A 26,448-nucleotide genomic window follows, 5' to 3' on the forward strand; every position below is an offset into this window, starting at 1 on the left:
TGACCAGTAAGAGTTAAATAATGACATTGGTCCAACGCTGGCAGAAGGCTGACATGTCATGTCGAGTGCCCCGACGTTGGGTCGCCGGATACATCAACCTGAATTCGACGTCGACTGCCAACGTAACCAACGTCAGCGCAGCCACTGTTTCTTATCTTTGTCTCTTCATCAGGCAGTGTCCTACATTGTTTTTTATTTTTATTTTTGATAATAAATGACGAGTGTTGCCAAAGGGACTGGTTCACTTATTTGGATAAAATATTGTTTGCAAACAGACGATACCTTTCTATATGTCCATTTTACGTTCGTTCAGTAAGAGCAGGGAATGAATGGTCAATTATATGATATTTTGATGTCGTAACACCATGTGTAAAGTAATATTAGTCTGACGCTTAGTTTGGCCGGGGTGTATAAAAAATAACAGCCATATTTTTTACATTTAAATAAAAAGTTATTTATATTCTCACGTGAAGCATTCTGACCTTCCTTGCATAGCCATGCGTGACAAGGATTGCTTAGGATGGCGGTAAGGAGATGAGAGCATTGATAGTAGTCTGTTCATCGTATACCCATCCTTATCGTGTTCATTATCAAATGAGTAAGTTATAATAAATATGTATATACCCAGTATATCGCCGCGCCAGGGGACTTAAAAGTCAAGTTCAGAATCGAGGACGTTTAAGGTAGGTGTAGAAAGATTTGCATTCTTACAAATATTGGACCTTAGGTTCGGACATGCACATGTAATGCAACTGGTTTAGAGACTAAGCTCTTGCTCTTGACCGACATTGATCTTTGGATTTGTGGGGATGCCTTGAGATGCTATCTGAAATTAAATCTTCTAAAAATCATAAAATCAAACATGGGAAACATACGGATTGGATAATCAACCCATTAATGATAGTGTCCTTGTAGGAATGCAATAACTTTTATCTGTGGAAGAGGTTCATTGGCGGTCGTGTGTAGGACATTGTAAAATCACATCGTAGAGAAGGACACACGGACCGTAAACTCAGTGTTCGTATACCAAGTATTGTTGAAACTTGATTGATTCGTTTGTTTTGATAGTGCGTGCGACATCTTAGTGTATATGTGCAAGGGATCACTTCAAAAGCAGTGTAAGTTCGTCTCTCTTTTTCTTCTACTTTTTGTGAACCATTTCGGTGAAAATTTTGAGCCATTCATATGGCATGGTGACTTGCAGAAAAATTGGATGAAAAATTATTCTAAGTAGCTTAATGGTTTGTGAAAAACATATATCATTGGTATTTGAAGTGAAGTTAGGAATGGTGCTCGGGGGCAGCCTGTATCTGTGTAGTATAGTATATCTGTTGTTTGGGTTGCAAAACACAGGAAATCATCAAGGTCGAAGGAAGCACTGACCTGCGTGCAAGTTAACTACCTTCAGTTGGTCAAACACTCTATTCATAGGTGGGCACAGTCAATTATGTAACACGCTATGAGGATGTTATTAATCTTGATGTATTTAACAAATATTTTTGGACATGTACATGGGTCTGTGATCCTGTGTACACCTTTTTGTTATTAAGGTATTATAACTAGCTACAATGCAGGAGGGAGAGTTAATAATGATCATCGTATGAAAATGCACCTTCGCATGCTGTGGAACTATAAATCTTTTTTTTTAATCGGAGGTCATGGTATTTTACAGAATACACTGCCTTTGTGAAAATTCTTGTAAACATGGGTTAGCCTATTGTTTGTCTAAACCATTATAACTATGATTCATTTTGTAGTGTTGTAGCAAGTTCAGTGAAAAAGTAAGTTTGCAAATGATAGTAATAATGAAAATAATTAACACTAATACAAGGTATACTTAAATACATATATATGCATTCAGTGAATAATGAATTGTGAATTCATTTTAGAAAAAATCATGATAAAAGCAGAAATAACAATGTAATGGCGTGTTAAAAACCATTGAAGGGTAATTAACCCACGTTTGGTTTGTGTGTAATATTTCTAGAACATGGGGGTGTCATTCAAGGTGGATGTAAACGCTAGCCGTCACACTGATAACACGCCTTCTGCTTTAACATACTGGCTCGTAGCCTGGGACTTTTTATGGGTTGATGACTATCGCCTATGACCTTGGTCATCTCACGCCATAATGGCGATCCTTTTCTTCCAAATGAGTCCAGTCGGTGGCCTTGTTGTTATATATATATATATATATATATATATATATATATATATATATATATACACACAAGTAAAATGACACGTTTTTCCCTAATTAGAGTGTTTAAAAAAAAAGACTGCTGTGATCCATAGTAATTTAGTTAGCTGCTTATTGTGGAAACAACACATGGCCTGCATATAAATTAACATTAACTCCTATGTGACATGTTAACCTTAGTAAAATACTACCGTTTTAATTTAAATTGTGTATAAAGCTTCAAATAGTCTGTCAAACACTGTGAAATGTTATGTTGAATATACAACGTTTAACTTTCATGTTTTTTAAGAACGGCCTCAAATCAGTTCAAAACCTAGCGTAACAAATTATGTTTTTTCCAGTTGTGTTAACCAGCTCAGACATCTATCAGGCTAAGCCATATCCCCCCATAAGGAGTATTGCGATGGTTTCGCATGTTGAAAAATGTCATAAGTGCCAGACGTGCTATAAAGGAAAGAAGTGCTTTGTGCATACATATAAGAAAATATCTAGGGTGCAACAGGGTAATTCAATGAATAAGAAGGTTTAGGAGTGAGAACCACCATGCCCTGTGCCCATGCAAAGGTGCAGGGGACTACATATAGACCAGAGACACCTAGATCATTACACTGGGCCACTGTACAGGGAAAGAAATATAATTTTAAGTTATTGGTATAGGTGTAGTATACAGTAAAAGTGTGAGGACTGGACCTCCTTGTGAGTCCTGGTGGGTGCTGTAGTCAGGATAATGTGTTGGACAAAAACGGTTTGTACATGTAATAACAGACCTGGCTGTGCCTGGCCATAGTATGCCCCAATGCTGTTCAGTTCACGTGAACTATCAAGTCAGAGACACTGCTGGTATTGTGATATCCTTCTTTGACATACCTGGCTCCCCTTCGCTGCACCTTTTCCACGTCTTTATGTTTCTCAAGGTGTGTGGATTCCACTTGAGCACAGGTCAAACATTGGTGTTAAAGGTCTTGGTATCTTTGTTACTTATGTTTAGAATTCTTTTTACCATGTCCAATACCGCGTTAGCTTTGCTTGCTGGCATATCTGTATGGAGTTTGTTATGTTTGTTATGTATGTTTTTTTATGTTTTACCTAGGTATTTTGCGGAGTTGACCGTCTTCAGCATGCGGCCATGGAGCTTAAGTCCATAAATTACAGGGTTCAACCGTCTTCTCATTTGGAGATGTTCAGATTTTATAGTTTAACTGCATGGCCCACGGTTTTTTTCAACTGGTCTCAACGGTCTAGGTAGTTCTGTTATTTAGTGACTGGTTACTTTTAATAGACTTATGGTCACCGAGCATGAGAACATTTTTGAATAGGTCACAGCGTAATCAGTAAAGAGCCTAAGTTTGCATCTTAGACCAAGTGGAAAGTCGTTGAAGTGTAAATGGAATAGGACCGGTCCCAGTACTGTGTCCTGGGACACCCCAAACACCGCACTGGCCAGACCCGACTGCTCCCCATTAAGGCCCCTATTTCACACAGACCACGAATCCCACGAATCGCCAGGAATTGACAAATTTCAGGATTCGAGAGGATTCGTGAGATTTTGCCAATTTTCTGGTCTAATTCGACACGTTCACGATTCAGTTACGATACGGGTACGATAGTGTTACGAATATTCGTGGAATTCGGCTGGAATCGTGAGATTTTGCCAATTTTCTGGTCTAATTCGACACGCTCTACGATTCAGTTACGATACAGGTGCGATAGTGTTACGAATATTCGTGGGATTCGGCTGGAATCGCACGAATATTGTCCAGAAATTCACTACAATTTTTTGGAATCGGGAGTTCGTGGCCAAAACTTTGAACAGCTCAAAATTTTTGCCACGAAGTCCCAATTGATCAAGAATTGCAAGAACTGACTACGATTATATGCGAATCTGTTAAGAACTTCACGAACTGGTTACGATTCAACCACGAATCCTGAAATTTTCAATTCCTGGCGATTCGTGGGATTCGTGGTCTGTGTGAAATAGGGGCATCAAAGCTTTTGCCACCAATTCCTGTTGGTCAAGAATTGCAAGAACTGACTACGATTATATACGAAGCTGTTAAGTACTTCACGAGCTGATTACGATTCAACTACGAATCGTGAAATTTGTCAATTCATGGCCATTCGTGGGATTCGTGGTCTGTGTGAAATAGGGGCATAACAAACACACATTGTGGTCTGTTGAAGAAGGACGAGTTAATCCGTTGAAGCATCTGGTCCTTAATGGCTTAGTGGGAGAGCTTGTGTAAGATTGTTCTATGGAAAACCTCATCAAAGGCTTTAGGAGAATCCAATACTGGTGTGTCGCACTTTCCGCCATTTGTCACATCGTTTGCTATGTCATGTATAAATGTGATCAGATTGCTTTCGCCAGATCAACTAGGACGGATTCCGTATTGATAATCATATAATATTTCATGCTTGTCCAGGTACTTAAAAACATTGGTGTTCGTTTAAGTCACACTATCACTTAGTGATGCATTCGTACCTATGATAAACTCACCAAAAACGAAGGTCCGCGTTCTTCCGAGATTGGTTTAGATTGCACAATCAATGAATGGAAATTCTATGAACAGATGCGCATCCCTTTTTAAAGCACTTTAAAGGTGTGGTTTCTGATAATTAAGTTCATCCTATAATTTTGCTTTGGTAGATTTTCTGAAGTGCTATGGAAAGTGAATTTATTAGCGTTCTTTTGTTGGAAAATCAATCTTTCTGGTTATGCTATCGGTATTTTACCTTTCAACTCCAGCATGATTATGTAGCCATAAATCTTGTACTAGTTCTCATCAACAGAGGATGTATATGTTGTACATGTATAATATGTTACTTTTTTACTACAAATATATCACAAGCTGCAATGTCCAGAATATTGCTTACGAGGAAGACCTATGGATCTTTTCCAATACTACCTTGAACCATGGAAGATTTACTTTAAGATGTAAATACACCTTAGATTGATCTCGGTACGAGGGGTCAGTAAATGTTACCTGGATAATTTGCCTTTGTTTGCTGGCGTGGGCGGGAATTCATAAATGAAAACTGCCAAAGTCTCTCATTATTTCAATTATGAAACCTTTTCCTGGCATGTTAAAAACAACCAAAACGGTCATGGAATAAGCGAGAAGATAAATAAATCAACGAGATGGTAAATGCATATGTAAATAAATAATGCAAAAACAGACAAACGAAAGAAACAAACAAGCAAAGTTGTCTGGAAGAGTTAAATTTCAACAAAATGGCCAAGTTGTTTTAAGTAGAATATTTCACAATAGCAGTTATGCTGGGTACAACAGGTGTTTGAAGCTCCGACATTGAAGATGAGCCCAGCAACGGTTCAGCACATTGCAAAAGGCCGCGTGTAACAGTATAAATCGTAGGCCTTCATCCCATAATAGCCAAAGTATACGTTATCTGTTAAACGGGGATTGATGGCAACCATACATGTCTATTTAATTTATTGGAATTCTGAAGAAGTGTTTTTTTGTATGTGTGTTATCTTTATTAACATTGTCAGGGCTTTGGTTTTGGGATAATTGCAGTCTTTTGCAAAATCTGTTGACTGTTAGTATCAAATTCCCTTCATTGAATCATATGACACCACCAATATGCGTTCTTACGTCTATATACCGGTATATGGTCATGGTGCCATTGCATTAATTGTTTTTTTATACTTTACAGAGATCAACTAGCCGCCACATGTCAGAGTAATTTTTCTAACCTTGTTACATACAACATATGTCCCGTGTTAAAATACATGTAGCAAAGTGCCCATGTCCTCACATGTCACTCCCGCTGGCCTGCCATTGTGCCATGTAATCAATGTAAATGGAGCCAACTAAAACAGACAAAATATGTTTGATGTGAACAAAGTATCTACGCTGCGCAAACACCATTAGTATCAATTTATTGTTATTATTAAAAACTGAGTACCATTCTATTTTGACGTCTGTTTGGTTTTCACTGCAACTTGTTTTGGTCGGATTACATGTGTTTTGATTACGTTATTGAATTACCCTTATTGACATGATCTGGTAAGGTTGTTGACGTAACTGACACATTATTCGGTTGCAGCTCATCAACTGATAACGTGACCTTCACCTTCGCCTGTCATTTCACCAAATGTTAACGTTGTTCCATGCATCAATGTTAAAAGGTGTTACAATCTCAGAGTGCCGAGGAGTTTGAAAAAATACCAGACGCTGGTTGAACCGGACATTTGAAACCTGCTGAGGTCTCCTCAGAATCCCCACAATTTGTTTTGAAGCAGCTTTAGACAGTTTTCTAAACCAATTGCTCTTCCTTGGATCGGAGCCAATATGTTTTCATATTGATAGGAACTTTATGTTTTGTCTCTCGCTGTCTGTGCAAACCTGATCATTTGTGATAAATGAGTCGACTTTATTTGATTGTAAGTGAAATATGAGAAGAGCTGACATAACAATCACCGCTATTTAATGACAAAACACATGCAGATCTCACATATTATTTACATGATCCAGTTGGCACATTTGAAGAACAAAATAGTTCTTGGTCCATTCTTGAGGATAAATATTCCTCATCTGTGAACGGATATCTACCGTCCATTATTCTGCATACGTTTCTATCGTCAAATTTGATAGAACATTGAATTTGATACCAGTACAATTTTTTTTTTTTTTGCTTTTACTAAGGCGCCAGATAATTTTTTCTCTCCTTTGAAAAATGGACATCGTACAATTGAGCAGCCAGAAATCTTCAGAAAATCCAACACAAATTTTAATATTCTTCATCTTTAGATTTATTACCAATATACAACCAAAAACATTTAAAATCATTTAATCTTATCATTTTTATTGACGAAAGTTTCTTATTATGGAAATTTAGAGTTTTTAAAAGGACTGGACCCGTGTGTAGGCAATCTATTTTAACTTTTGGTTGGGAAATTTGTTAGTTTACACTAGTTTATGACAACCTTTGCTTACATTAATGTAATTTTATCGTATCTGTTTACCCTTTTCTGAATTCATTTTGTACATGATATACGTTCACGTTAAACATCTTCTATACTTTCATATTTCACAATGAGTATTTAAAGCTGGTCTTGTCTGGCTGAACTTCTTTATTTCCTTTTGCTCATATCGAAACAAACACTGGCAAGGGCATTAATCTACGACATTCTTGAAAGCTTTGGAAAATAAGATGGATTGAAAATTAAGTTTCATATCATTGTAAACACGTAATTTTTCAGAGGGAAAATGGATTTTACATTTGATCAGTTTTACTTGATCAGTGTAGCGGAACATGTTCTCCATTCCATCACAATCAAACGCTTCTGATTTCATTAACTGAACGTAATTTTTTTCACATGGGTCTTGGGAATTCCCATAAAATTAATATCCGAGTTTGTTATTTTTCTTCGCTCGACTAGTCCTGAATTATGATTAGCAAAAGCACTAACACTTTATAGAGTCATTTTCAATTCATCAGGAAAGTGACAGACAATGACTGGCAATGAAATTAAGGCCAACGCGTATGGAATGTAACGAGATAAAATTATTTGGAAGCAGTTCTTTTTTCCCACGCCCCTCTTCTTACACGACAACAATTACGAGAAGTGGCTTTTATGTGTTGAGTGCTTAATTATAATACTTATTAATTATAAGTCATTAATAAAAGTTGCACTTTCTTTTGGCTCAATTATTGTTGTAAAAAAATTCAGAAGACCTAAAATATATCTATTGGCCAATCATCGTCTTTGTTTATACCACGTGGATATTCAGTGGATACAGAACTCCTGCTCAGCACTATCTAGACAACTGGTAACATTGGTAATGCAATCTAAGAATGGCAAGAGAGGTGGCTCAGGTTCGGTTAAGTCAATATTTTCGTAACTGAGACAATGGCAACAAAAAGTGATGCTGTACACCAGAAAGAACAGTTTCCTGTTCCTTAATGTAACTTAAGGCCTAAATGGTCTGCGTTAATATTTGTACCCATACCTCTGGGTTCTGGAAGCTTTTCATGATCCCTCCATTAAAAGTATTTAAACAAGCAACAAAGCACTATCTACCTTTGATCTTAATCTGCTACGCAATAGATGTGCTAAAGCGCCTAAAACAAGAAACGTAATAGCGTGACATAAAGATCAATTGCACATGATTTTCTTGCATACTGGGCCTATTCTCAACTTCAGGTTCCCAAGAGCATCTACAAACGACAGGTATGAATATTTTATTGTGTGCACCGTAATCATTTCACCGCTTTCTATTTTTGGCCAGTCGATCAAAACCGCAGGTATTTCCAGACTTGGATATCTTAGGTTGGGTTTTTGTTTATCTTAAAATTAAGCTTAAACTAGCTTAATTTCTAGAACCTTGTGCTTTAACGCATATTAATCATATTTTAAAACCAGGTTTATATCAGACTATGCCAATGATGCTAAATCAGCATTTTTATTTTTTTTGTTTTGTATATGATTCTATGGTACATAAGCACGCAATTATTCCCCCATGAAAATGCTGCCAAGACCAGGCCTACCACTTCACGGAAATTGTCTATAGAGAAAATGAACGTTCATATTTTGGTATCAAATCCCACGCTATTGCATGTAATTGCATTTACACTTTCCTGTTATCTTAGTGAACTGCGCCAGTTCCAGTGAACGGCGCGCTCGGTAGCTCTATAATATTATTTGCCATGTTTTTGTGGTATCTTAACTATGGTGCCAGATCTCAAGGGGCATGTCCCAAAAGACAATAGAAGTTCATATCAATGCGCTTGAAGTAAATATTGTCAATATGATATAATTTGCCTTTGTCGGTCTGAAGTGAAATAGATAACATGGTGAAGATAATTAGAGGATAAAAAACCACATAATGCGATGTATACCGTCCATGTGGTAGAATTTTTTTTCCTTTGTGTACATGTAGCATACAAATGTGTCTATTTGATCCGAAAAATTGGCCCACATATGATGGAGTATTCGGTTCTCTCCATAGTGGAGATGTATTTTACAAACAGAAAGTATATATTTTAATGATACTACATGTATAGATGTATATCCCTCTATCAGCAGCGACTTGTATGTTGGTCGGTTCTTACAGTGAATCACTGACACCATTTATGTTGTACTGGTATTCTATATGTTTTCGTTGAAATCGGTATGAATAAAACTGATTGACTGATAAAAGTGGCGTAAAACACGTAACATTTTTAAAAAGAATTACCCGGTATGTGGTTAATTTTTTTGTGATCCCATCAAAATAATGTAGAGAGGTAAAATGTCATATCTCAAAGAGAATTCACGAAGGAAGAGGAGAACCGATATGCCAAGCAGAAATGGCAGCATAACTTGTTACTGCAACATTTATACCCATGAAAGTGTAGAGTGACATTGCCAAAGTCTAGACAATTGTGGTAGCTAGGCAGAGTTAAAAAACAAGCCCGTGTGCCCTGTGGAATCGAACGCACTTAACTACTCCCGAGTAGTTATATTATACCTATTCTTTCGACAACTAGTCCCATACTTTGACTCCCCGCCACGCCCTACTGGATTTCTCTTAAAGCAAGTGAGCAGTATTACTAATCGCAACCCCTGAAATCTTGTGACCAATGTAACACATACCCTCTCTCACAGAGTCTTCCTAATTGCAATAGATATATGAAAGCGCGAAAACTGAACCTTGCCCCTCGACGACATCTGTCTGCAGATGATTCTAACACGACGAGCCAACTGCGCAACGCGGTTATTCACGTGCAGACAATCCGTCACACAAAAGTAGAGCACACTGAGTACAGTACAGAACGTTTTCTTTACTATAAATATAATTTTATTCGTTACTTTCCAGATATGCTAAAATGGTGGAATAGGAAAGGTTACGGGTTTTGAAGGAAAATTCAGTGGACTGTTGGAAAATGGGAGAGTTTTTGTGTATCGGTGACTATATCAGCTTGTTCTGCGAGGAAACTGAGGGATATGTATACAGTTATCAGACAAGGTGAGTGTTATTTTGAGGTCTTTGATAACATTGCAGCTATGTAGGTTTTAATACGCTTTACAACACATAGCAAAGTTGCGTGTTTATATATAGATGGGTATATGAATAACTGTGCGGTGCGTGATACAAACGGAAATAACCTGAAGAAAATGCAGATCAATGTATGTTTTCTTCTAGCATTTTATTAAAAAAATTACTATAATTTGGATAATCTCATTTCTAGTTATCTCCGTTAGTTATGATTCACTGTGTATACACTGCAGCCATCTATATCAAAATTTACCTTAGACAGATTCTCTAACCGTGCCTTTAATACAATCAATTCCCCTTGGTCGTCCTTATTATACATGTATATTTCACAAAACTTTTCTTTGAAAACAAGGATTGATTTTTTCGGACAGTGAATCTTTTTTGGTCTATTACTCTGTTACGTACTTTGATGAATTAGCAAGTGTCTAATTCTGTAAGATTTTGACGACAGCACGACAAAATTGTTTTGTAGCTTGCATTCCAAGGGGAAAATAATAAAGGTGATGATAAAATACACATATAATTAATGGTTTGGCATGCCTGTTAGGCACTTGATTTTCAAACATGTAAAGGTTGATGGGTGAATTGAGAAACCACTAACTTCGTCAGCATGACAAGATGCTTTTAATGTCACTTTCAATTAGTCTGATCAGAGTTAATGATTGGAATATACCGCCCTGATTAGTGGAAAACAAGCGCACGACACGACGCAGACTGCCTGTAAAACGGTTGTCTGGTAGTATGTCGGTAAGGTAAACGATAAAAAGAATATTGGCCACTTGATGATTTGTACTGGTCTAAGTGGTGTCTGTTCGTGATAATGTCAAGGTAAAAGAAGCTCTCTGAACCGGTTAAAGTGAGCCTAACGCTTTTAATTATCCATTTCTAAATGCACCTCAGCACCTGTTTGTGTAATTAGTATGTGTTGCTAAAGGTAAACTGATGCTTTCCGACAGGAGCTAATTTTTTCATGCTATACAACTGATAGCTGTGGTTTACTGAGCAAGCATTTTGGTAAATATTCTTCTCCGTATTTTTATTTACCTGTTACCGAACAGAATATGCCATATGACCACTTTACAATTCTTATAAAACATTGCTAAAGTCAAGTAGGTGAAAAAAACTACAGGCATGTAAAGACACGATCTTGTTTCCTGTCTGAAACGGGTTATTATTATCAAGCATCGACATAGATATGTAGGAAATAGCACACGGTTGTCAGATGATAAATTAAGTATGAAGTAATGCAAGCCAGCGTCAATACTATTGTTGATATTTATATCATGTAGGTTACCTTTTGAGTTATTAAGAAGTCTAAAATCAGAAATTACCAGCAGAGAAATGCGCAGTGTACTCTCTGGTTGTGAAGTTAACTTATCATAAACCGACCTTACCCCTATTCTGCGGAAACCTCTTCTATCATTGATCGGTAAATTATCTTCGTAAAATAAAATAATACTTACTGAAATGACTTGTGTCCAGTCAGTCGGAGACGCGAGGCAAGTAATCATATAAATATCATCACAACGATATTAACTATGTAAGAACAAGCTATCAAAAATAATTACGCCGACAATATCATCGCCAATTTCCATTAAGGTAGCGGTCATTAATAATGAACATGACCGTTAGGCGCAGGATTTCTATAAATTGAATTTGCGACTATCTAGAGTCAAGTGTATGTCATTTGCTGGTAAAAAAAGTTTTATGAACTGGACGCTTTATGGAAATCCACGTCCATTTTTAAGGGCTCTTTTGCACTGAACTCTAAACAGCATTCCTTGTTTTTTTTCTTGGCTATTTCGATTTTTAAATGTATCTTTATCATCGGGAGGTCTCTTTGTGTTTTTAAAAAGCAGGAACTTTTTTGATAATATAGCTTGCAGCCACATACTCGGTACAATGAAAGATGTACAATCAGTAGGAGTGTTAGGGGGTCAAGGTATACTGCAAACCGTTTTATTTTCCACCGTGTTTGATATTGCACGCCACCCATATATTTATACATGTACATACCTTGCGTATATTAACCTGTTATACAGCATCAAAGCAATCATAAGTAGATCATGATCTTGTTTTCGATACGATTATAACTTTTTGACAAGTTTGTAGTGGTGGCTTCCTTTCTTTAATTATGGTTACTTGGATTCCTCTCGTTACATCATGGGATTTACCTTAACTCTACACCCATAGGGAAAGAGGAAAAGATCGACCTCAGTGGGACCATAACAAGAAAACAAATTGTGGCTCTGATCAAAGTGGCGCGTTTTAAAAGTTATTCAGAGTGCCGTCCTGTGTGTAGAACTTATTTACGTTTGCGCTGAAGTGCAACTTACGCTTAAAGCGCATAGTCGGACGCTTTTAGCAGTCTGGCAAGTCTAGCGATACAGTCACTGGACGTGCACTTCAATTGGGAGTTAAACAAAACATGTCTGCATTGATTTCTATTAACTAATTGATTTGGAGTCATTACATTGTAGAGCAAGACTCCAGAGACTTTCAAATCTTTGACAGAATTAAATTAAACCTAGTGACGGAAATAATAAGTAAGTAGCGGTGTTTGAAATTATTTTTTGTACCTTTCAAGGAAATTTGCTTTTTTTCTACCACTATTCTGATTTCCTTGCTAACTGAATCTCCTGAGAATCCGTCAAAGCCCCATCCTGAAAAGGGTAGTTTTTCGGTTGTAAAAAGCCTGGGATATATCTCAACTTTCGAATGATATTCCAGGTTTTCAAAAGAAACAATGGTTGAGCTACACACACGTGAGGTGTATAGTCCAAAATAAAAGCATTTAGTTTCTAACAAATGCTTTCTTTCTGTTTTCTCTTAATTTTATATTCAGAAACAATAGGTGAATGTTTCACATTATACTAACCCGACTTTGTAAAGATAACAGCATACATCCATATGGGTAACATGTTTTTGAACTCGGTGAAATAACATGCTAAAGGACTATCCTTTGTAACATCACTGCCCTGTTTCATTTATTTATTTATTTATTTTGTCACTTTTGCCTCAGTAAGCGATCGGTGCGGGCGGTCTGTTATCAATAAACTTATCAAATGGATTAATTAGTTAAATATGAATGCTTTGTTTTCGCAGGTGATCAATATATGTGAGTTTATACACCATACGTGTTGTGGGGTTAGCCAGGCGCCTGTTAGGTATTACATCACTTTGGTTCAGATAAAACATGCCCATTAATAATATGCAACGCTGTTACTGCTATATGCGAAGGCGTGCGGCATTAAAATGATAGACAGTGTACAGTGTTCGCCTCAGAGCAAGTTGTAATAAGAGAGTTACCTTGTCCTCGAAGTAAAGGAAAGGGGGAAAAGATGCCAACAAAATACCGCGCGAGCGCCAACTGTCTTAGTTGGCGAATGCCGAAAGGCACTTGCGTGAGTGTAGAAGATGTGCCCTCATGTTCTCACCTTAAATTCTAAATGTCACATTCACAAATGAAAAACAGCAGAAATGACTCTCATTTTCGTCATATTTCCTGGCGTAGATAGTGCTGATACTTTATTCGTGATAATTACCGAGTACATGTAAATCATTCTTCTGTGAATTAGATTAGTGGCAGAAATATGATGACATTAATAGTGACCCAAGCGTGATTGTACTAAATCAAAAACAACCAATTAATAATTTGTTGCAGTTAGAAATGCTGTGCTTTTCTACTATTTGTCTGCAGAAAACGAATATGTACCTGTTTTGATTTAGAGTCACTTCTGGTGTAAAAAAGTAATATGAACAAGGCGTAAACCTTTCCCGCACTTCTGAACCTCAGGAGGTGAGCTGTGCCTTCACAAAATTGAAGCCGAGCGTTATATCAGCCCAACGACAGGTTTTATAATTAAAAGTTACCCGTGAGGTTGAAATGATGAATTGACTGAACGTAAATTAACAGAGATACATTGCCTGAACTCAACGACACTTGCCTAACAGTCTGATTAGCAACTGTACTCGATGTGGATGTAACCACCTTTTTTCACTAAATCACTATCCGGTTCATGATTAAATACCGTGGGGAGGGGTTTTGAAATGAAGGTCTCAGTTTACCACTATGAACTACACTGAGTGTATCCCTGGGTGGGGCGATGGACCTTGGTTTTAAAGAGATGTTGAAATATCGCTTTGTACTTAGACTGCACTTTTCAGAATAAAGTCGAACAGAAAAAGACAGAAACGCGACTTTGGATTTAAAGTAAAAGTGTAAATACTCACTGTTATTTGCCAAATGTCATCTATTCATCACTATTTCAAAACACGAGAAATATCAATTTATTTTATTGGTTATTTCTGAATTTTTAGTTAAAAGTCATCACACAAACATGTTGGAATTGTTTTGAACTTGTTAAATTAGCCTGTCTATGAAGATCATACTGGTATATTTGTCACAAAAAGAACTTTGTTAGCACTGTTCATGTATGGTGATATGTTTTTGTATTTCAACCTTAAGCTGCATCTGCTATTTATGAATTCTCTTTACAGTTCTTCGCACAATGGACTATATATTTACCAAGGACAAGACAGAAAGAAGCCCGGAAAAATCCCGAATCCACATGGTAAACCATGAAAGAGCCTATTTCACTCATTGTCGGAAGTTGTAATTGTATTCTTCCTGTGGACTAATCTGAAGTATTATCTTCTTTCGCTGATAATTTATATCTTCCGTTTTGCACCTGTATTATAGTACTAGCACCGATTGTTATTGTTATTTTCCTCATTTTGTTTCTCGTTTCAGCTATCACATTCCGTGTATGTATCCAAAATCGATACAAACTCAATAAAAAATACCGGAAACTTCTGGCAGCCAGCAGTAAAGATCCGGAAAACCTTGAGCTTAAAGCTTTGGTAGCTCAGGCCAAGGTATTTTCTTTGACACTGTTTGAACACAGTTTTCCTATTTAACTGTACTTTAACACTTTGCTACTTAAGTTGTAATAAAGCGTCAACGCTTTCAACAGCGGTGTGTAACTTATTAGCAAATTATTTTAATTAGCTGTCGATTTTAATTCTGACATCTCGTGTATCTTATCCATAAATGAATAATATATTTTCGAAATTATAAGGCATAAACAATAATAAACGATTAATTTATTTTCAAGACGTCTGCGAATGCTGAGAACCAAGACAACATATCCGAGCAGAAACGGCAACACGGCAAAAGAGTTCGATATGGGGAAATCATTCAGGTATGCAGTTTACTACCATTCTTGAAAATATATCCTCTGCTGACAATATATTGTTCTAACGTTCTAAAAACGTCTACCAAATGCGTTTCCAGACGTGATTTGTATGGTATTTTTTAATATTGTTCGCTGAAGGACGTACTTTATTGTGATCTTTTCTGCATTATTTTCAGCTCAAGCACGTGTTTACGGATAAGTATGTCCATATCAGCACAACACAGACAAGCCACAGGGACAAAAATAATATGTTGGTAAGGCCATGAATTTAATAAGCGTTTTTCTTATGGCAAGGGGCCTTTGAACATTGGTTACATTGCTTTAATGATATTGATCCGCTGAGTATGGTACAGAATGCAATTTTTGCTACCGGAGGATGGTATGTTTAACTAGTTATTGCATTAAGAGATAGATAACACCCCTTTTGTAAATGTACATTATGACAGGCATAATCCATATTCACTTAGCGATAGGTGTAATTCAGGCTGATAGGATTAAAACAAAATACGGTTTTGTTTTCTCACGTTCGATAGCCGAAGGAAAGGATTACTAGTGGGAATAAGATTGCTGCCTTTTCAAGTGAATGTGATTTGAAACGTTGAGAATGTAATGGTAATAACGATATTCAGCTGACAAAATTTATTAAATTATTCTCGTTTCCAGTATTAGATGCAATGATGTCCTTCGAAGCATTTGTGTCTTAACCTTTTTTATCATGTGATTTCATTTACACCATGTCTTTGTCTCTATGTTCTTAAATAATGCTTAAGTGCGGGCAGGAAACAATGGATATTGACTTTTCTCTTTTCAATTATACTTTGGGAGAAAATGAACTTTTTAAGTACAGAAGGGTACTAGGGAGTAAAAATGCATTGCTTCTTAAAGTGAAAAAACAAATTTGAGACCTTTGTATTGGTTGTTAAATATCACTAAGTTATCATGTGCATGCGATTTCCTTTATTCGTTTCAAAGAAAGGTCCATTTTGCTGCATAGATTTAAAGCTCAACTAATTGTGACCATTTTTATGATATTACTTTTATGACCAAACGGTCCCAGGCTGCCCTAGGCACACCATTTTTGCCTTTGATTTTTATTTCCAGATATCTTTGCACCAATATAATGGCAAGCACGCTCAGTTCAGGATTCTGCCAAGGTACAAAGTGAAATCGGAAGGGGAATACGTAAGTAGCTCTGGTGATGACTTTGTATTCCCATGGTACGATCAAATTAAAACCAATCTACTGGAGATGATACAGTGTCGTACACTTTAAGTCTATTTTCATGGCACCATTTAGTCGAAAAGTCGAATCTTCTCTTCTATCATTATCTACATACAAATAACATAATAAGTGATCATCTCCCTAGGGGTTCATTTGTGACTGGGGCAATTAACATGTTGGATTTATGTGCTCTAGTCCGACACTACTTTCAAAGGGTGGCGCTCTTTTATCTATCATCTATTCCAGTTATTGCTGTAATCGCTTAGTGCTTAAGAGATAAATGCGATTTTCATTTTTCCGTTTTTTTCCATCTGACCTTGCCTTTTATCGTTTTTTCATTTTTCATTTTTCCAAGGTGCAAATATTAGACCAGATCGTGTACGAAAGTTTTAAATCTCAAGGACACTATTTCCACTCAAGTGTACCATGGAATATCGAAAAAGATATGGTTGGGTAGGTTTTAAAGATGAAAATCCAAGGACTTCATTACACTGTTTTGCTGTTACTCGTAATCTCTGTAACACCAGACTATAAGAAAAGACATTTTTCAATTCTTCGTTCTCGTAATATACCCCAAGGAAGCTTGAGGCGAAATGTCGCAATATGCCCAGTTTGATTTTTGTCGCAATTGATGAAAAAGTTGTCCTAGTCACCTGAGATTGCCCCGAGGCAGTAAGTATATTAAGTCTGCTAGATATCGATCAAATTATTTAAGGTCACCACGAAATGTCGTTACTCTTTTTATCACAATGGTACCCATATACATAGGGGGTAGCTTTATGGACATTAGAACGTCACCGAAATGTGTATGTAGGTTTTCAGAGGCCATTCTAATGGTGAGCTAATGAGGAAGGTCCTCGTTAGTGCAATTTACATTAACTTGATAGAGACGGGGTCATTGTTCGCCGTCAGCGTCTTGAGATTAAGCCCTCAGATTGATATCTTGATATCTTGCATGTCAGTAACACTGTCAAAATACGGTTGTAGGCATCTGGGTCTCTTTGATAAATTGCATCTACATTTTTTTTTTTTTTTTTTTTTTTTGCAAAATTTAATTGAATACTTTCATTTTTATGTCATAAATTAAATTTGAAACCACGAGTTTGCTTTTTCTTCTGAGTGAATTCTGGAACTACATGCATGTGCTCAGCATAAACATGGTTACACGTAAAAGTACGGACATCCACTTCCTGCGTAGCTACCTATAGCAATCGCGTTGATCTTTTTTCAGATCGGAATTGAACTTAGGGGTGGCACAGACAGGCTTCACAGTAGTAAGATATTACAGACCAAGTGATGAAAATGAAGCGAATGTCAGAGTAAGTGCCTTTGTGAATTGGACGTGATTTACTTGTTTTCTTGTTGTGAAAAAGACAGCAGCGGATTTTCATGTCTTTGTTTTTGATCAAGTCGAAAATTATTTTATGAGCAGTCATAGATTAAATCATTTATCCATAAAATATTTACTCCGTCCATTTCTATTATCACAGGGAAGTAGTTTTATACGCCTTTTTCACAAAGAACTGGAAGCATACCTTGTCGCAGAGGGATTGTTTGGTGAACCCGTACAAGAAGAGGGTTTGTAGATTGCATATTCGTAATTAAATATAATTAAGCCTTTTAATCCGCTAAAACGACAATCATTTTTAAAATTAAAAGTAATCTTTGGATAGCGTGGTAATACAAGTGGTATTTTGTGACTCTGGTACTCAAATTTTTCAAATGTAGCGTCGATTCGTCCCATGGTATTTGTCAACATCGATTGGACGTAGAAAGACCGCATTGATAGCGTAGCCCCGTGCTCTTTCCCGTCTAATTACTGTTAGTGGTAAAACATGTTGTCAGTCCTCTAACAGCCAGCAAGTAGTGTGTATAAAATGATACGTTAACCAAACACATTGAAACGACACTCCCAACGGGGACGGAAAGGCATTTTCTTAGTATAGTTATTCATACATTTTGCATTGCAGTCCATCTACGGATTAGAGAGATTGACCAGCTGAACCCCCGGACGCTCTCGCCACCTAATTCCGCCATCACCTACTGGCAGGTCGAGCCTGAGGATACCATCCTTAATGGTTTGTTAGAAATATTCTTAATGGTCTCTGTCCTTAATTGAGTGAAATATGTATTTTAAGTTTGTCATTTGGCGCTAGTACATTTGTAGTCTAGTTAGTGTCTAGGCGTAAAGCTAAGTTATCGTGGTTTACTAATGGTATCCATCCATTTAGAGCTGGCGACTTACGTCCTAAATATAAGTGTGTTTTATCGACTTCTTAGTCCAGAGTTCAAAACTGCCACACGCGATTACGAGCATTTTCGATATTTCCGCACGCTTTTTACAGATTCACCGCTGTCCTACCCCCCTGCCTTACACATTTCTCCAAAACTCGCCAATAAATCCCACAACATTACCGTTTTTTTGTAAGTTTCTCCACATACTTACAGTTTCCCTACTTTGCGTGTTTTTCATCGACAGCGAAGTGGGAAAACTAAATTGGTAGTGTTGTGGGATTTATCGGTGGGTTGTGAAAAAAAAATGTTAGAACGGAGGGGGGGGGGGCAGTAAATCTGTAAAGATTTGTGAAAACAACGGTAATGCTCATACAAATAAATCTTGTGTGGTGGTTAGCGAGCCCTGACCTCCAGCCACATGCTTTTATTAATATTTGACTGAAAAAGGCTGTCTTTAGATATTGAGAGTATCATTTGGCGTTTTTGTACCTATATTCCTTTTCTCACGTCTTGTAAATATATATATATGAGAAATAGACTAAATGTATACTTAAAATTAGTTACGTACTCTAGATATACTTTATAATCTGTGAATATCAGGTGGGGTCGTTAGATGGGAACAGCAAGTGCGGTTGCGGCACGTCACAACCAGAAGATTCCTGTGTCTGGATGCGGATTTTGAAGTGTGCCTAACAGCCGAGGAAAACGATCCGCGGTCGGTATTTAGATTCCATCCAGTGCTATCGGTAAGTTTCACCCCTTCCTTTAGCCTTATAGTCTCTTGGTTACACGTCAAAATGATATAGACTGTATTGATAGAAGAGAAAATGTTTCTCTTATATTATGTAGGTTAGTGCTTCTTTGTGCAAATGTGATTGTTTATCATTTTAGAACCCTCATATAGGCAGTTCAGTTGTACTGGCGTCACTCGCATAGCTGAGCCTTGACGACATGGGCTTCGTTTTACATAGGCTTCTGTTTCCATGTCTATTGTAGAATTGCTAGACATTCATCCTCCATGTAGTGCCATTAAGGATGTTCTATAGTTGAGTGTAACTACCACCAGTCTCTTGCCAGCTTCTTTTGAGATCACTTGCGAGTGACTCTCCGACAGACACTCAGCTATCCTTCCACTGGAGAGGGAAAGTGGTCCATTTTTTTCTCGTTCACTTCATAATGCACCGATTATTGTTTGCCCTATTATTTGGTGTGTTACTTCGAAGAAGGAGTAATATGTGCGTGCGCGCGCGCGCACGAGTGTGTGTATGAATAATAATTCTGACTTAAAGTATCGCAGTAAGTCTATGACACAAAAGACAACCTATCTCTGTCGGTGTAACATGAATAAATACTGTATGCTGCGTCAATATTTGGTGGTTTATGAATATATCAGTGAATTCCATCGCTTTCCCTCTCCAACGGAAAATAAGCTGAGAGGTCCTGCCGAAAACGACATTTGGCGGAAAGGTAGCTGAAAGTAGTTGTGGGAAATATGCAATCGCAGCTCTCTCTGAGAGTTGCCGTCAATGAATTTCACTCACAAGTGGGATGTATTTCACTAGTTATTTCGGGACTTAGAGACTCGTGGCGGTTACTTTCAGCGGGGAATCGCCCTTACAATTACATTTGTTCCATTAGATCAGAAAAAATGACCACCACTGTCACAATTACGTTTATTTTTATTTTTTTTTTATTATTTTTTTTTTTTTTGAAAAGGAATGTAGATGGGGAGGGATTGATATCGTTGCTTTTGTTGTAACTTTTATCGATGTATACATTTGACTTGTCTAGAGAGTCAGCTACTGTTAAAGAGTGTGCGCCTACTTTCACGTATATCTTAATAAAGCTCAACACGCATTATTATGCAAAACTCCGCAAAAAATCTTTCACTTTGCCTCTATGAATATGAAGCTGAGAGAACAAGATTTGGACCCGGACACACCGGTAAGCTGTTATGAAAGTGACAGTGATTGGGCTGGGTTCTGCCGCTTTTTTTCATGAACCACAAGTGTGATTTTAATAGCATTTTAGCTCTGGTGTGTCGTTCTTGACGATAACATTACCGATGCTAAGCCGAATTTGGCATATTACTGCTCACTGCTGATAGTCATCAAGTGGGATAACGTGTCAACTATATGCTTTATTCTCCAAACTTTAGAACATTTTGTATTTTTTCTGGAAATGGTGGCACTTAAAACGCCCTACAGCCATTTGTCTTCATTAATAAATCATAAGTCCACAAAGCGAGCACCAATTTTCTAGGAACTTCACCTTAACTTGTTACTAATTCGTACAAATGTCACACAATAACTGTTAGATCTATAGGAATAAAATAATTTTGAACTTAGTTCAGATGTCTGTTAACCCAGATGACTAAACCACAAAATCAACTTAATGCTGTAACTTTTCACCGTTCTTCCACAAGAGGAGAAGTCAATTCCTTCAACTTTAGTCGGGCTTCTGTAAACTGTTTCCTTTAATTTAGCTTCCATTAATATCATTTGGAGTGTAAGTTTACTAACCCTTAAACAAGATGGTACCAATTTTTGTTCGGTTTTCCTTAGATGAAATAAGTAGCTATATTGAAATTTACAGATCATAAGCACTTTTCCTCGACAGCGCTGTAGTGTTTTTTAGTTGTCAGAATCAGAAGTGTCAGAATCAGAAGTATCAGAATAAGTGTAAGTTTACTAACCCTTAAACAAGATGGTACCAATTTTTGTTCGGTTTTCCTTAGATGAAATAAGTAGCTATATTGAAATTTACAGATCATAAGCACTTTTCCTCGACAGCGCTGTAGTGTTTTTTAGTTGTCAGAATCAGAAGTGTCAGAATCAGAAGTATCAGAATAATCACCCACGCCAAGGCCACCCCTAGGGCTTATTTAACCTTAAATATGTGCTACAGAATTGTTAACAGGTCGGGGTATATTGTTGAGTGTGAATTATGTATACCGTTACCCTTACACTTCACTTATAGCTCCTTCCAACCCCGCCGTTATAAACCCAAAACAGCACGTTTTGAGCAGTAAGGTCTTGATGCTTTTCTTATAATTTACGCTAACGGTGGATTAAAATATGTACCATTTATTTGATTTGTGTCATTGTGACACGGAAAAAGTGGCGCTTCTTTGAAAAAAGCGTCTGCAGTTAGTCTGTCCTTCATTATATTCGGTTACTACATATTCAGGAGGGACTTGACAAGCGTCCAATGTATAGCAGCATGCTTGGATGCGAGATGCAATCCTTTAAAACCCAATGTTTTTGTTTGTCTTTTAAATGCTTTGCATTGGCTTAACGTTTTGCTGTATGCTTTTTTGTATTTCAGCTGTCGGATTTTGTAAGTAATTACTTGATAGGTTGCCCAATTGCACGCTATCCCGTATTTGTTGATGTCGTAGATCGAGTAGGCATGCTAGTTTTCTCTAGAATGGACCATAATTTAGTTTTAGAATATAGTTCTAGAATATTTAGAGGCTGGAATCCATAACCAAACTTTATTACGGATGTTTAGAAAGAAACAAACAATAGGGGATAAACGTTATTTCAGTGACGCTTTAAGTTTCACATATTATCGAAGGTTTAGTTGGGCAGCTTCCCGAACTATACAAGTTAGTTACTTTTAGAATGCTTCGACAATTACAGGCAAAGCATGTTTTAATGTTCTTTGAAAAATATTGTTTCGCATTAGAAGATGGTCACAGTAAGATAATGAGGTTTTGAGTTATATAATGCCTGTAGAAGGTACATTGTGGTATATTTGAATTTTGTATTGACTATTAAGGTGTCGGGTTTCAATGAGAATGGCGAATGTTGCCTGTGACTGCTCCTATTTTTAAGAATCCCTCTACAATTTCTAAGCATTGGCATGAGTTTTAGGAATTTGAAGTCGCCTTGCCAGCAGATGCATTATCTTGACACTTGTTTTCTTTTGTTTGGAATATTTTGTTTGATTTTGGACTATTTTTATGACCCGATTTTGGATTGTATGCAACTATAAACACATGAAGTGTTTTGCATGTTTTGTACTGTACCCCCGAACCAATTTCTGAATTTTGACGCTATTGGTACTAACATGGTCAACGCAATGGTAGCTACTTACCTTTTCCTTTAGAAAAACACATCCCGTGTTTCACCAACAATTTGGGAATATTAATACTTTCCCTCTTAATACTAATAGTGTTTGTTTAAAATAAAAAATGACATTTTGTTTGATTTAGATATAAGGAATTCGCGTATTGTGTTGTATTTATGCCAAAAAGACAGATGTAAGACGTCAGATTGTGCATTTGGAATGGTTTTATTGCATATCCATTCCCAACAACATATTAAATAATATTTTCTTTGCTGCTGTTGATATTTTTGCATATTTGCTCATAAAGTTGCCATAATATAATGAAGCTATTGAAAAAAAAGTAATTTAAGAAAGAAGTGACGTGGTTTGCTGACCTTAGCAACCCGTAACATTTTAGCATTTTATCAAATATTATCATCTATTTAATTTTACACATATTTTATCTGTAAATGCATCTTGGCATCTTAGCACTGCATTCATTAATATCAATATTTTTGCATATTTATCTGTAAATGCATATATTTTGGGTTAATTTTGTAATAATTTTATTAAAATTGTCTACGGTAATGCATAACACAAATGTTTGTACAAGTACAGTTGATTGAATTGGATTGAAAATTTAAAGAAGTGATTTTCTGATTCAGGTGTGTTATTCTGTTCTGTTCACTCTTATTATAATCTAATCTAATCTTTAATAATTATGTTTAACAGGAACAAAATGAGATAGACTTCGAGAGTTACTGCCGGATTGAGCACGTTTTGACAGGAAATTGGTTACACGCTCTGAAAGGTAAAAAAGGGGACGTTTTATTTCTTTGACCCCCTTAAAACTTAAAAAAGCTGCAAATGGAAACTTGTTTCATATGTGATCCCATTTCAGTAATCCCTCGGCGTTTTAGCACGCGCGCTTGCGCACACACACACACACACACACACACACACACACATTATTTACCTTTGTCAAGTGACGTAATGTCATAAGGAGGTTTTCCATATATCTTGTGAATAAAATTTTTCTTTACTTACTTTTTAGATGAACCGTATCAACGGAGGCGTGATATGGGCCGTGAAAATGATCGCAGCATGCAGGCACTTAGGTGGGATGGGGGAGAGGTTCGCAAGGTACCGTGAAACACCAGTTCACCTTCTGTTTAGTTGTTCACTACATTGCACATAAAAAGAATAATCAATTTCAAGTAATATTTTGGATTAATATTAACTCTAATGATATTGTTAAATTCATGCAAGATCTCATGGATATCGTTATTTGTCTATTCCTCAGATATCTTCGACAGAAAACCGGCGTTACGTAGACGTGTTCACAATACATGAAGTGGAATGGGAACAGATCTACAGTGCTAACTTTGTCGCTGGAATGGTGCCCTTCTTGTCAAAATTGATAGAATCGGTAAACTATTGACCTTGCAAACTTTTGTGTCTGTTCGTTGGATATCATTTTGGGTTAAACGACTTAAAACGATGTACTTCTATCAATGGTTAATTTAACACATTACAAAAATGGTTTGTTAATAAGTTTTACTTAGTTAATGATTGAGATACCTGTATATAGGCTTTCATTATTTTTTTGTTTCTAGCGTGAAGAATGTGATTATCTCAATGCGATGAAAACGCACCAAATCACAACTGTAAGTACAAAGAAATAACAGTGTCTTAGGAATTGTATTGATGTACTGTAGAGGTGGGCCAAAGCATCCCATTCAATTAGGTCAATAATTCATGATCAAATGACAAACATACTCTCTTTGAATATTTCATCTTACAAAAAGGTCACGTTTGACAGTTGTTGTGTTCTCAATATTTGTAGGCGCTCCAGGAATTGAAGCAGTTCATGATCATCAATGGCGAAACATACAAAGATCACCAGAAGTTGATGAGGAATTTCAGGGTAAATAAAAAGTTTTAAAAACGTTACCAAAACGAACAGTTTATTCCAAAAGACACCGAGCATTAATTGCTAGCATGTTTTATTTGGGATATTAACTGAAAAATCAAAATCAAGATAATTTGCACGAATATCTTAGTTTTGGATCTTGTATATTCATTTTTAGTGTGCTCTTAACCGTTATATCCTTATTTTTAACAACGAACCCCTATTAAGACTATATTGCTTTATTTGGTTTCCAGATAGTTGACCTACTTGTACAGCTGCTCCAGAGTCCACTTCAAGATGCCCCGGACAGCAACTACCTTCTTAGCGTATTCAAGGAGGCGTATGACATCTTGTATACTTACATGACCGGAAACAGCAGGAAGAACGCGCTCTACTTCGCTAAGTACATCGAGTTCTTTCAAACGCAACTGAGCCTAAAGGTAACTACTGATAATTAAATGTGACATTTGTAATAGTAATTACTTTTGCATAAGACCAGGGACAATCACATTTTAGTTAGACGCACTCAGTGCTGCTTATTTTACGCCAAATGACAAGGCAACTCACCGTACGAAGCGTGCATGTTTGTTTCTAATTTGCTCAGAAAAACAAGGACATAATGCTGGTGCTATCTTAAAATAAAGATTCTTAACATTTTAATCGGGAGTGTTGCCCTCAGCGTTAAGTGTACATTTGAATGCGCCCTTTTTAAATTAGAATAATGAGGTAATGCACGGTTACATCTAATATGTTATTAATGTACAGGCGTCAACCAGCGTTATGATAAAGCAATACCATCTGGTAGTAGTGGATCCTACTTTAAAGGTTACGTATACATAATTGGAGTTAGAGTTGCCATTTTGCAGATAGCTATAGCTGCATGGCAGTGAACGTTTAGCGGGGGTGCAGATAGCATGACTTTACTATGTTCCTATATTGCTTGTATTATACGGCGTAGCATCCAGGCATGTTAGGCATGGTATGCAAGCGGGGAATGTCCAGTTTTATGGAGGACATGCAAATGCATCTAATTTTTATAATCATTATTGATATAAACGCTCGTTATTTGTACTGATATTGTTATCTTACATAACAGAAGATTTTCTGCGCTGCTGTATTTATTACATTTATGTAGCTAAGCGTTTCTCCCTGTGCGCATCTATATTCAACATGGCATAAGGTTCGGCTGCGATCGAAAGCATTTTAGCGTTGCGTGTTTTATTGTTACAATTATGTGAGTGTTGATTTTGGTTCAGTTTTCAGTAGTTGTTTTGTGAGGTCTTTGCAACTGGTATTACATGTTTGTTGTTATGCAACGACAACGACAAATTAATCATCGAAAACAGAAAGTGTTTTCCTACAAAAGTATGTAAAATTTTGCCATTTGAAAAGTGTGGCACTAAGTATAACTAACCAGCCATTCATGCAGTATGCCTTCAATTAAAAATAAAAAAAAAACAATCAATATCATTTTCATTTTCTAAAATTCTTACAGAACTTGATAAACACTTTAGTTTACCGAAATGGTTCTGTTGATCCCCTCTCCTAACTACGTAACGGTATTGCGTAGTTAGGGTGATTAACTCTGACGTGCGTTTTCGTGTCAACGATTTGCTATAATTTCAG

The 26,448-nt window shown here is 36.8% G+C and overlaps 1 protein-coding gene across 18 annotated transcripts in view; it reads left to right on the forward strand.

Moving 5' to 3' along the window:
• The window catches only part of LOC106152615 (inositol 1,4,5-trisphosphate-gated calcium channel ITPR3), a 72,866-nt gene that overhangs the window by 15,535 nt on the left and 30,883 nt on the right, over nucleotides 1–26,448 (forward strand). For 11 of the 18 annotated variants that reach the window (XM_086999784.1, XM_086999830.1, XM_086999758.1 and 8 more), the window contains exons 2-20: nucleotides 10,024–10,173; nucleotides 14,704–14,777; nucleotides 14,957–15,081; nucleotides 15,321–15,407; nucleotides 15,578–15,655; nucleotides 16,503–16,583; nucleotides 16,978–17,075; nucleotides 17,854–17,941; nucleotides 18,113–18,200; nucleotides 18,593–18,700; nucleotides 19,458–19,603; nucleotides 20,769–20,801; nucleotides 23,643–23,721; nucleotides 23,965–24,053; nucleotides 24,214–24,339; nucleotides 24,527–24,577; nucleotides 24,757–24,837; nucleotides 25,077–25,262; nucleotides 25,588–25,647. In XM_086999784.1, the coding sequence (XP_086855910.1) occupies nucleotides 10,091–10,173; nucleotides 14,704–14,777; nucleotides 14,957–15,081; nucleotides 15,321–15,407; nucleotides 15,578–15,655; nucleotides 16,503–16,583; nucleotides 16,978–17,075; nucleotides 17,854–17,941; nucleotides 18,113–18,200; nucleotides 18,593–18,700; nucleotides 19,458–19,603; nucleotides 20,769–20,801; nucleotides 23,643–23,721; nucleotides 23,965–24,053; nucleotides 24,214–24,339; nucleotides 24,527–24,577; nucleotides 24,757–24,837; nucleotides 25,077–25,262; nucleotides 25,588–25,647 (1,761 nt within the window). In that variant the 5' untranslated portion in view covers nucleotides 10,024–10,090. Of the gene's footprint in view, nucleotides 1–950; nucleotides 1,119–10,023; nucleotides 10,174–14,703; nucleotides 14,778–14,956; nucleotides 15,082–15,320; nucleotides 15,408–15,577; nucleotides 15,656–16,502; nucleotides 16,584–16,977; nucleotides 17,076–17,853; nucleotides 17,942–18,112; nucleotides 18,201–18,592; nucleotides 18,701–19,457; nucleotides 19,604–20,768; nucleotides 20,802–22,184; nucleotides 22,197–23,642; nucleotides 23,722–23,964; nucleotides 24,054–24,213; nucleotides 24,340–24,526; nucleotides 24,578–24,756; nucleotides 24,838–25,076; nucleotides 25,263–25,587; nucleotides 25,648–26,448 lie in introns of those variants that run through there. The other 7 variants (XM_086999836.1, XM_086999850.1, XM_086999852.1 and 4 more) reach the window with 5 other exon arrangements.

Source organism: Lingula anatina, chromosome 1, assembly GCF_051362555.1.
Source record: "Lingula anatina isolate TDL-2025a chromosome 1, LinAna3.0, whole genome shotgun sequence".
NCBI classification, from domain to species: Eukaryota; Metazoa; Brachiopoda; class Lingulata; order Lingulida; family Lingulidae; genus Lingula; species Lingula anatina.